General features: G+C 39.7%; 1 protein-coding gene across 2 annotated transcripts in view; it reads left to right on the forward strand.

Annotated features, from left to right (window-relative positions):
* Window positions 1-1082: 1082 nt before the first annotated feature.
* PSME4 (proteasome activator subunit 4) overlaps window positions 1083-12541 on the forward strand; it is a 93783-nt gene continuing 82324 nt past the window's right edge. For both annotated transcript variants that reach the window (XM_045827534.1, XM_045827535.1), the window contains exon 1: window positions 1083-1326. In XM_045827534.1, the coding sequence (XP_045683490.1) occupies window positions 1097-1326 (230 nt within the window). In that variant the 5' untranslated portion in view covers window positions 1083-1096. The remainder of the gene's footprint in view (window positions 1327-12541) is intronic.

Below are 12541 nucleotides of genomic sequence, written 5' to 3' on the forward strand. Positions count from 1 at the left end.
TTCCTAGAGTGCCTGCTTCAAGCTTCTGAGGTGTTCCCTCAGGTGAAATACATTTTCCTCTTTTTCTAACCATCTCTGCATTTAACCCTTAAATTCAATTAATGTATCAGTTCTAGTACACTACCTGACACTCTCAAACCCACCTCACCCCAGTTTGAACACCTCTTTAGGTGTTCCCAAGACATCCTGTACTTATCTAGCAATTACGAGTATTGTCTTGTAATTGCTTATTCCCCAGTGTATTTAGTTTGTTTGACTAAATCCCTGGGGGGCAGAAATCTGCTGCTCCTAAACGTTCCATCTCCAAGGCCAATAAGAAGCGTCAGACACACAAAACATTTCAACTACTTGAATGACTAACTATTCTCTTCTCTGGAACGAGAGAGGCTAATAGAATACCAAAAAGATGAGGGCTTAAAGGGAGGGCAGAGTAAGAAAAAAATCTATAAATAACACATGGGATGGATACAGAGTACATAGGCTTTTCCACAGACTGGGCGTGGGGGGACTAGGCCGACTGCCTTGCCTAAGGCTACAGCGACTCCGGGCTCTAGAGGGGCAGACGCTGGGAGTGCGCAACCCCAGGCAAGAACGGACAATAGCTTGGAATTCGGCCTCGTGTTTCCGGTGGGGCAGCCTGGCGCTCCGCCGGTGAGGCGGAGGGTGGAGGCTCCGAGCCCAGCCCACGGCGAGGACAGCTAGGACAGCGAGGACAGCGCGGCTTCAGGAACTCCCGCCCGAGTCGCCATCACCTCCTCCACCTCCGTCGCCCCGCCTCGCCCCGCCTCGCCCCGCCTCGCCCCGCCCCGCCCCGGAAGTGGCTTGAGGCCCGTCCGGAACCTCCGGGCCGGCGGCTGCAGCGTCACTAGCCGAGCTGCTGCCGAGCGAGCAGAGCGGCTACAGCCGCCGCCAACGAACCGGGATCGCGCGGTGCCAGCAACACGCCGGCCAGGGGAGGGGGCCCAGCGGTCCGGCCGAGGGTGATCGGCCGCCGGCGGCCGCAAGGCGACGACGACGCTAAGGAGGCGGAGCCCGGAGAGGGGTGGGGGACGGGGAGGGTTCGGGTGGGAGGGGGTGGGGGGGTGTCCCGGGGCTCATGGAGCCGGCCGAGCAGGCGGGCGGCGGTGACCCCCCGGAGCCGGGCGGGAGTCCTCGGCCCTTCATCGCGCAGAAGGAGATTGTCTACAACAAGCTGCTGCCCTACGCCGAGCGGCTGGACGCGGAGTCCGACTCGCAGTTGGCCCAGATAAAAAGCAACCTGGGCCGGGCCGTGCAACTCCAAGAGCTGTGGCCCGGGGGCCTCTTCTGGACCAGAAAACTCTCCACGTAAGTGAGACCGGGCCAGCAGGATGGGTCAGGGGCAAAGGTTCAGAGGGAGGGCGTCCAGGGCGGGGGGAGGCTGGCTCTTTGTCCACTCCTGATGGCTGGACCCCCGACTCTGCCCGTTCTCGAGTCGGTGGTCCCGGTGCGGTAGTTCCAGGGTCGCCACAGAAAGAAGCTAGGGAAAGCACTCAAGCCTTCTCCCTACCACTTTCCTACGGGACCTTCCCGGTTCTCACTTCTCTTCGTCCTCCCTTGTTGCTTTTCCATAAGGGTTCGGAATGTTGTCTTCCGACCTGCCGGGTCAAGAAGGAAAGAGATAAGCGGTCCCCCAAAGGTTCTCCTTGGACCTGTGCTCGTGTGGGAAGGGGTGCAGAGGATTCATCTCTGGGGGAGCAACTCTTGACTTCTGGTTCCTCCGGTTCTTTTTAATGATTCTTCGTAGCTCTCTCCATTCGCGTCTCGTAACTTTCTGAATGGGAAGGAGGCCGTAGGGAACTTATAGGTTCTGCTTTTTGGGGCCTGCTCAGTCTTTTGTGGATTTGATTGAAAAGATTGGTTTAAAATCAGCCTTTAGCGCGCACTTGGGCTGTATACTAAACGTTAATGTCGAGACTTAGAACTTAGGGAAAGTGTATATTTCTCCTATTTGGAAATGTACGATACTAAGGAAACAGAGAACAGAGTTGTCAGGTTGTCTTGGACGTTATTAGTATCGGGCGTGTGTTAATTTTGGGCCGCTTTCATGAATGTAAATTATCGAACTCAGCTTCAGGAGTTACATTCTTCTTTTATTGTTATTGTTATTTTGCATAACCTGGCTGCAAACTAGTGCGACTGAAATTAGGGAAAAACGAAGAAAAGACAGTTGCGGGGAGGGGGGGAGTTAGAGACTGTTTGCTAAATGGGCATCACTGTGTCCGAAGAACTTTTTTTAAAAAAATTTTGCTGTACCTTGTTAACTGTACATGAAATCTGGTAACCTTGGATGTTTATGCTTTGAGCTATGAATGGGTGAACACATAAGACATCAGTCACTTATCCAGTGTTTATCCAAATTTGCTGAGTGAACTGGGTGATGACTCAGGGTTTTGTAATGCAATAGTCCGTCTTAACATTTCCTCACAGGATGATTCTTATGTGCCTATTATTAGGGAGCCTCTGACAAATTTCTCATCTCCACTTGGCGGTGGTGGTGGGAGTAATGACCTCTTTAATTAAAAAGCAAAACTAAAACACTTAATTTGATCTTTTCAAAGAGTGACCATAAAATGTAAAGGTTAACAGCTCTCCTAGAGAGTAAAATTTGTGGTGTTCAGATCCATAGGAGGTTTGTGGGGGGAGCAACAGGGAGAAGAATCGCTTTCAGTCAAAACAGAAGAATGTTTTATGAATGATTAAAATTAACATGATTTTTCAAGTGAACCTCCTAGGTGTTCGCGTTACTCAGGCACAGTAAAAATAAAATTAAGCAGTTCCAGTAATTTCCCACTTTAATCTCTTGGATTAGATTTGCCAGCGAATAACCATTTTGGGAGACACAAACAGTACCTTTTAGATGCACAGTATGTGAATATACCGATGTGTGAGTATATATCTGATTTGGATTTAAAAATCTAAAATCTAGACAGGCATAGTTAAGCATTGTTTATTTACATTTACTGTTACTAACTTTGGCAAAGTATCACATAAGGTGGTTTGGTTTTGTTTTTTTTTTTTTAATTTTTTGGCTTAAGTGTAAGCAGCTTTTATCTTGGAAGAACTAAAAATACATTTGACACAGTCCTTGGTGCTTAGGGCAAGATTGCAGTTATATGGCTTGATAACCCATAAAACCATTTATATCTAAATAGCCAGCAAGAAATGCTATCAGAAGGAATTTTATTTGGGGGCAGTGGTTAAATGCTGCAAACTGATTCTTGGGATTATGCTGAGATATTTTGAACTTGGTGGGACATGTTGTGATCTTGGGTGTGTTTTTTTTTCTCCTTGGTCATGTTAAGGTGACCTGTTTATGTTTGTTCGTGCTTGTTGTTTATTAAGCCTTAGTGTGTTGCATAAGTTTACATTTAAATGATGCCAAAGTATGTGCTGATAGCTATCAATTACTTGAGTAGTGATCATATTTAGTACTTTGTAGAAGAGTGGAAAGTAGTAGTAGAAATAAAATCTCATTTCCCACTAGCTCTGTGACTGGAAATTACTTCAATCATGTGTTTCAGTATTCTTGGGAGAGAAACGAGGGGGGTTGGACTAAATTCCTGAGAAACATTCTTGCTCTGGTATTTTATGATTTTTATTTTTTTATTCTATAGAGCCTCAAATAAGTCAGTGTATATCTTACCACAAGGACTGGGCAGGTTGTAAAGGATCAGGTATGTTCCTGACGAAGAATGGAATGTAAATGCTGTTCACAGGCACTGGGACTGGACCCCTGACCAAAAATGGACACCCCCCAATCTAGGTGTCTCAGATCTGGGGTTGGGCGGGGTGGGGGGTAAAGTCCTGGTTTGAGAGGCACTCAGGAGCTCCTTTATTGACTTTTTCCTTCATTTTACTAGTTACCATAGTTCTGTTTGAGTTCATTTTGAGACTTGTGGGTCTCTGTAAAGAAAGGTTACTTCTGTGTATTTAAAAAATTGGTCCTGTAATATAACATAACTTTTCTTGTGCAGACAGTTTAAAGTATTAGAACCTGTTCAAGAGAAGTTGTGTGACATAACACAGGACCATTTCCTAAGACGCAAGGAAACAGAAGAGAGGAACAAACTAATGGTCTTTTTTTTCCCTCTTTTTTTAAAATTGTTGTTTGAGTATAGTTGTCCCCATTTCCCCCCATCTATCCCTCTTTGACTTTGTCCATGAGTCCTTTGTACGTATTCCTTGGCCACCCTTCCCCAAACTAGTGGTCTTTAGAAAACAGCAGTAGACACCTCATGGACACTAAGTGAAAGGTATATGTATACCTTGTGGAAACTGGTAGAAACTTGGTGGAAACTGGTGTGGCCATTGTAGAGAATGGGATTGAAGAAAGATAATCTTGAAATTTGCTTTTTCTCCCTTACCCTTCCAGACCTTTCATGCGAGGCACTGGAGTCTAGTTTATCTGTACCCGGCTTTGCCACCAACATTATCATCTCCGTCCTGCTGAACCTCTCGTAGCTTTCAAGTCCTCTTTTGGACAGGGGGAATGTAGACTATTAATGGTTTTTCAAACTTAAAAATTTAGCAATGTACTGTTTTATAAAATCAACATCTTAAACACAGAACTGGGCTCCTTAGGCTAAAGGAGTACTGAACTTTTTTCTTTGTAACACTTCATTGAACTCCTGATGGCTGCTTAGGGCTCTAAAACATACTGTTTGAAAAATCATTACTGAAGTAGTCTCTAAGGGCCCTTCTAGCTAGCACTCTGTTACTTTAAATTGGTCTGGAGGAAGGGCAAAAGGAGGGACAATAAGTGAATGGGCTACTATTTCCTACAGGTTTACCCCATTCACGATCATTTCTTTCACAGAATTTTGATTTTTGTGAAGTGGGCTTGGAGTATTATAAATTTACATGCCTTATTTGTTACAACAAAAATGTTATATTCTGTGATGTTTTGTAATGAAATGACTGTATTATGCCGAGGAATCATCTCATTTGCTGATGAAACTATAGCTCCCTTGTTTTATTATTAAGAACAGTATGTAGTCATCTTCCAGGACAGAAATTGGATTATCCTAATTGAAGCCACATAATGTATTAAATTTAATCAAGATATGAGTTATCAAATACACAGACTGCCTCTTCTGGAAAACATTAATGTGAACACAGGAGCACCCAAATTCATATTATCTGTTTTGGGGAAGAAAGTAAAAAGTGCTAACTACTGAATCTCAGTGGCTTAGTAACACGTACTTAATAGAGGTCTAATGTTTGAGTGTTGAAATTGTGAAGTACACAATAAATACTGGGTGGGCCAAAAAAATCCCTTGGGTTTTTTCTGTGTGGTATCTCTAGTATGCTTAGTTGTCTTTAACTTCATTTGAAAAACGATTTTGTTAAGATTGTATTGTGACAGCTGTCAGTCACATCAGTGTACATTAAAAAAAAAAACCTTTTCAAAATTGGTGAATTTTTGTGCATCTATTTTAATATTGAAGATGGAAAATATATGCAGCATTTTCGATGTATTGTGCTTTATTATATCAAGAAAGGTAAATGCAGCTGAAAGGCAAAAAAGATTTGTGCAGTGTATGGAGAAGGTACTGTGACTGAGTGAATGTGTCAAAAGTGGCTTGCGAAGTTTCTTGGTACTATTGACATTTTGGCCAAATAGTACCAAATAGTTCTTTGGCCAAATAGTTCTTTGCTGTTTAGCTGTCTTATGCATTGGAAGATATGTAGCAGCACCCCTGCCTTTTACTCACTAGAAGCCAATAGCGGGAGATAACCGACATACTCAGAATATCCAAATCGATAAAGTTACTGGTAAAAATGAAAAATGTGTCTTTTATCGAAAAAACTAAATGGACTTTTTGGCCAACCTGATACAAGTGTTTTTTATTTGTAAAAGAATCTTGAAATCTTGACAAATTACTTCATTCATTAGGGAAAACCAGTTAGAAAAAGTAGTAGAAAAGGTTTACCTTTAATCAATAACCACACTCAAAGTGGGAACCAAAATTTCTTTGCAGTGAGAAAGCTGATTTTCCATAGAAAAAAATAAAATAAGTGAATTAAGGATTTTGAGATCATACATTTTTTCTTTTAAAGATTTTATTTATTTAGTTTTAGAGAGAGGGGAAGGAAGAGAGGAAGAGAAACATCAGTTTGTGGTTGTCTCTCGCATGCCCCTTGCTGGGAACCTGGCCTGCAACCCAGGCATGTGCCCCAACTAGGAATCGAACCAGTGACCCTCTGGTTCACAGTCTGGCACTCAGTCCACTCAGTCACACCAGCCAGGGTGATTTTGGGAACTTAAATTTTTCTGACAAAGTTGTATAATAGCACACACAATAAGCTATCCTTCACATTAGATTTTTAAAAAATAAACAAATTTTATTTTTTAAAGCAGTTTTAGGTTCAGAGCAAACTTGAGCAGAAAGTATAGAGTTTCCATGTACCTCCTCCCCCCACACAAGCACACATTTGATTTTTCATAGCACTGTCATACTTGAGGCCCCTCCCATTTTCCAGGGACCTCCTGATCATTCTTTTAAAACACCAACTCCATGTACCCATCACCCATCCTCAACATTTATCAACTCACTGGCCTATTGTGTTGTTTTCACCACCACTGTACCTTCTTTTGCTTCATTCATAAGTGCTTCCAGTATGAATCTTGAAGGGAAAAGGAACTAGACCAAAAAAGTCAATACCATATCAAAAAATACCAATACCAAAAAATTAGCAATAATCCACTGTCACTTTGATGAACCTCATGAAGTTCTTTTTGCAAAATTCGTGATTTTACTTCTGAGTTTCCATTTCATTTACATTGCTTTGTCTAAGGTTTACTACGAACAGACTTCATGAACATGTTTTAAAAATAGTTTATTAAGTCCTGGCTGGTATGGCTAGGTGGATTGAGTGCCAGCCTGAGAACTGAAAGGTCGCTGGTTCTATCCCAGTCAGGGCACATGCCTGGGTTGTGGGCCAGGTCTCTGGTTGGGGGTGTACAAGAAGCAACCAATTGATGTAGATCAATGTATCTCTCACACATTGCTGTTTCTCTCCCTCTCTTTCTCCCTCCCTTCCCCTCTCTCCACAAGTAAGTAAATAAACTATTAAAAAATAGCTTATTAATGAACATTTTGATATTACGACATTTCTTTTCTCTCCCTTTAACTTCGGAGATACAGAGTAAGTCCTGAACTAAGAAGAACTCCCTTGGATTATCTCCATTTTAGAAGTGAAGACACTGATGTTTGTAGGTTAATAGTTGCATACAAAGTAGTAAAGTCAGGAGTCTTGTTTGAACAAAGTATTTTCTGAGTGCCTTGTATAGATGGCACTTTTTGGCACCTAGGCTGTGCCAGTACAGCCTTTTGCCCTCGGGAAGTTCCAGTGTGCTCTTTCTCTTAGGCACATTTTTGTTTATTTGGGACAGACTGCATAAGATGTATATAACTCCATCAGGAAATTGGGGAAAAGAAAATATGAATTCTGAGTTCATTGGTTTTTAAAAAAATTCTCATTCTGACCATTGTATTTTAACACCCTACATTAAGAAAAGCAGACAAATAATTAGTAAAACTACCATTAGTTGTTCTCCTGAGATACGAATATATCATTTAAAAACAATTTTCCCAAGTGGCCTTGCAGTATTGCAAAATAAAAATTTGTGAAGTGAAATGATGGCAGATTTTTTAAAAGGGAAATTTATTTATTAGTAAACACGTGCACAACTATAAGCCTGTCCTTATTGTGAAGCCTGTGTGTCTACTTTTTTTTTTCCTAGTGAGACTCATTTCTAGTGAATCATCTCCCACCTTAACATAAAATCCAAATCTGTTTCCCTCTAATCTTTGTAGAAACTTAGATAAAAAATCTCAGTTATACTGTGTAAACAGCAAGCTGAGAACATGGTAATAAAAGTAACAGGGAGCAAACAATAAAAAACCTTTACATTCATTGAGATCACCACTGGAATGTTAAAAGCAGTACATACTATAAATATTCTCATTTGGAATCTTGAGGTTGCTTACTTCCATATTTGGCCTAGGCTCAGCATTTCTTCCCATTTAGTGCACTCTCTCTTGATCTCTTATTCATGCTTTTCTATTCTTGTGTACACATCTTCCCTCTGCTGTGATTTATCTTGAGGTCGGTGTTTTTCGTATTTTTCTCTCCTTCCCTCCATTCCCAGCATTTACTACAGTGGTATATACTTTCATAGGTACTCAGTAATATTAGAATTGACTCTTTTTTGTTATTTGAAAACTAAAGCATTATGCTGATCTAAGGATTTTCTTACTTTATCAAAATAGAGAAATGAATCTGGGATGAGCTCTATTTTAATACTGGGTTCTAAAGAAAATATATATTTATTTTTTTATATATATATTTAAATATATTTAACCAAAGTAGTAGAGGGAAGCATTTTGGTTAAGGAAGAAGTTGTATTTCATAACCAACCCAAAGTTAGAGAAGAAAGCAGATTATATTGGTTGTATCAGGGAGTTTGAGATTTCATTTAAAAATAAATCTGTAATATTATATGGTTGAACTACATTCAAATGTAGTTAGATGAACCGTAAATTTTTGGTAGTGGTCATTGCCTTTTAATGCTAATTTGGCTGCTTCATAATACCTAGACCCCAAATTTTAGAGTTTAAAAATATAATAAAGGCTTTTTCTCTTTTTTAAAATTCTGAAAAAAATTATTGATTTTAGACACACACACACACATAGGGTTTTTGTTCCACTTACTTATGCATTCATTGGTTGCTTCTTGTACATGCCCTGACCGGGGATCAACCTGCAACATGGCGTTGGGATGGCACTGACCAACTGAGCGATCTGGCCAGGGCAAGGCTTTTTCCCTAAGAAAAAACACTGTTGCAGCTTTGAAATGAGTTTGAGAGTAGTATTGTAGTTCAAATAAGTTGGAGATTGCTTAAGAATTGTTAAAAATGCTTTGCAATCTTCTAATGGTAGACAGTCTAAATAGAGCGTATTAATAATTTCTGAGCTGTTGGTGTGGGTGTGTCATTTTATTTTCTGACAATTTTCTTTTTTAAGCAAAAGATGAAATTTTTAAGAGCTAGAAATTTTGTGAAGGTAGCCTTTTGCATGTGAAGGTTTTTAGTTTGAGCAGATTCCTGGAAAATTTATTTGGAATAACTTGTGTTCTGCAAGAAGGCACGTTACTTTTCAGAGATCCCAATAAATGAAATGTCAAATTCTGTCAACAAATGCCAAAAAGAAGTCCCAATTATGTGTATGGCAGGAGGAAAATTACCACTTAACAAATTGAGGAATGATTACAAATGTAATCTTTTTAAAAATTCATAATTTAACAGACAAAATATCGTAAGACTTTCACTTCGTGTTTTATTTACTTGTTTGTGGGGTCACACAGTTTTTATCTCTGTGTTCATTTGTTAGTGTTTAATTGAGGATTTCCCAAACTGTGGGTTATGGTGAAAGGGTAAATCATTTAGTAGATCTTGACCAGTTGTTTTGGCGTTGGGGGTGGGGTGGTTTGTTGATTGGTGAACTAAATTAGAATCATTAGAGTGAATTTGGAAATAATAAGGGGGAGTTTTTATGACTGTTGTTTCAGTTCTGTATATTTCTATGTGTATACTGGATTATGTATTTATTACTGTGGTTTGTAGCCAAACAACATGAAAGCTACTGATTTTACAGGTGTCTTTCAGATCATATCATCAATACCTATTTATTAAGCTATAAAGATACAAGGGATGAAAATGAAAAGTTGTGACAGTTTAAAAATATTAGTAACCTTCCTTAGTCAGGTTACTCAGTTGGAGCATTGTCCCATACACCAAAAGGTTACGGGTTTGATTCTGATTAGGACACATACCTAGGTTGTGGGTTTGATCCCTGGTGGGGATGTGTGAGGGAGGCAACAGATTAATGATTCTCTCCTCCTCTCTCCCTCCTTCTCCTCTTTCCTCTCTGAAGTCAATGAACATATCCAGGTGAGGAGATACATATATATATGCACATGTATATGTGTCAGTAACCAGAGGGATCTTACAAGAGCACATTATTGTAGATGTTACTTACCATAGGTTGAGGGTTCAGGATGTACTTGCACTATGCTAAGGCTTTACATTTATTATTTCATTTAATTTTCACAACCCTATGAACTGTAGGCATGTTTATTGTCCCAATTTTACCACTGAAGAAATGAGACTTAGAGAGGTTACATGTCAGCATATTTGCCTGATGACTACAGGGTTCTTGCTCTTAACCATGTGTCCAGAGGAATGAAAACCCCTGGGCTTTGTAGCCTAGAAAGACTGTACTGGGAAGGAGGACTACAGCTGAACCTGGAGGTAGCATTTGGTTGGTTAAGGAGCAATTTGGAGAAAGCCACTTACTATGGTAGAACAGAGATGTGAGCAAATTGACCGTACAGCTGTTAAAGTCTGTACTCAGAGCATCATATTGAATTAATCGGTTACCTGTCTCCCTGTCTAAGCTGTATGCTCCAGGGCAATTTCTTACTTATTTTTATGTTTCCATCGCATATTGCCATGGCTGGCTATTAAGTGACACTCCGTAAAGCATTTCAAGAAATGAATGCCCATTATCCATGCCTCAAGGGAAAAAAATGAACCATCATTATTAGGTGTTAGTAGTAAATGACTTTTATTCTAGAAATTGTCATGTCAATTTTAATATCTCACGAAGAATATAAGTCTGAAATACAATGTGCTGAAATTCCAAGTGAGCATTGTTTAACCTGTGGTGGATAGGGATAAAGAGAAATGTATGAAGTTTATCTGGAAAAAGTCTGGCTGTTGTTAATATAACAAGAACGTTTTGTGTGACATTGATGTAACCTGTCAACCAAGGAGAGTGGACTGGAATGCATGTGCATGAACAATGAAGACTTCATGTACTAGTCAGTGGGGGGCGGTAGACACCATTGAGTGAGCATGTGTACTGTGTGGCTGTCACATTCAGTGTGACTGAGCGAACAGAGCAATGAATCTGCATGGATCTTTGTGTTAAGCCTGAACATTCCTCTGTGGAAACTATTGGGATGATTCAGAAGGCAGCAGTATGGGCAGCTGGTGATTGGCATCTTCATCATGACAATGCACTGTTCATGCATCACATCTTGTGCAGAGTTTTTCTGCGAAACATCAAATTACCCAGGTGACTCAGCACCCCCTGCAGCCAAGATTTGGCACCCTGCTACTTATGTGTTTTTTTTTCCCCCAAAACTAAAATCACCCTTGAAAGGGAAAAGATTGCAGACCATTGATGAGATTCAGGAAAGTATGATGGGGCAGCTGATGGCAACTGGAACTGTGTGAGGTCCTTAGGTGCCTACTTTGAAGGGGAATGAGGTGTCATTGGTCTATGCACAGTGTTTCTTGTATCTTCAGTAAATGTCTCTGTTTTTCATATTACATGGCTGGATACCTTCTGGACAGATCTAGTATACATGCCCCAGACCTCCTATCTAATGTGAGATCTTCCATTAGAATTATTGTACTTAATAAAGATGACAGTTCTGTTTTTTAGTGTGTTTTGGAAATGTACTCTTAATGTTTTAAAGCCAATTTGCTTAATTTGATCAAATATTTATTGTTAATTTGAAGGTTTTTTTTCCTACTTTAAAAAAATTGAATTAGCTCTAGTGAGCCATTTGTAATTACTGAAGCACACTATACTGCTCAAGGTATACTTGTATATTCAGTCAGTTGAAAATAATGTTTCTCAGAATGTCTTTCTTTCTTTATCTCTGGTTAAGAGGTAAGGGTTGAATAGGTGTTGTGGAGGATTGGTACCTGCCACCTAGATTTTTCAGTCATCTAAAGAAATAGTAATATATACATACATATCTGTAGTATGAGACAGCATATGAAAAATACCCCAAGTTTGGTACAACTGTTAAGGGGCAGAGAGGACAGAGATAACACTTTCATTTGGGAATGAAGGAAGACTTCAAGAAGGAGGAAGTCTTAAAGGATAGATTGGTTTCTAAGAATATGAACAAATCACAAGAAAATAATTATATAGTAAGCAAACATCTTAAGATACATTTTATGTCATAACTAATGAAATGTAAATTGAAACATTGCATTAGTATTACATTTTTAATGACTGGAATAGATTTTAAAAAGCATGTATCATGCCCTAGTCAGTCTGGTAAGGGGCAGTAGTTCTCAGATATGTCAAGACATCTGGGAAGCTTATAAAAAAACAACTGGAACCTGGAGCTCCCCACCCCACCCCTTTCTAGAGCAATTAAATTGAATGTCTTTTATATATGTTATTTAATCAATTACCCATCACCATAGCCTTGTGAGGACATCCAGGTTTTATATCTATATCTATATCTATATCTATATAGATATAGATATAGATATATATAATCATATATATAATCACATATAATCATGTATATCTATATATATATACACACACACACATATATTAATCATATATATATATAGATATATATGATTAAATGACTTGTCCAAGAGACTTAACATAGAGCAGTTCGAATTCTCAGCAATCTTCA

Source organism: Phyllostomus hastatus, unplaced genomic scaffold (genome assembly GCF_019186645.2).
Source record: "Phyllostomus hastatus isolate PE091 unplaced genomic scaffold, TTU_PhHast_1.1 phas_scaffold_78, whole genome shotgun sequence".
NCBI classification, from domain to species: Eukaryota; Metazoa; Chordata; class Mammalia; order Chiroptera; family Phyllostomidae; genus Phyllostomus; species Phyllostomus hastatus.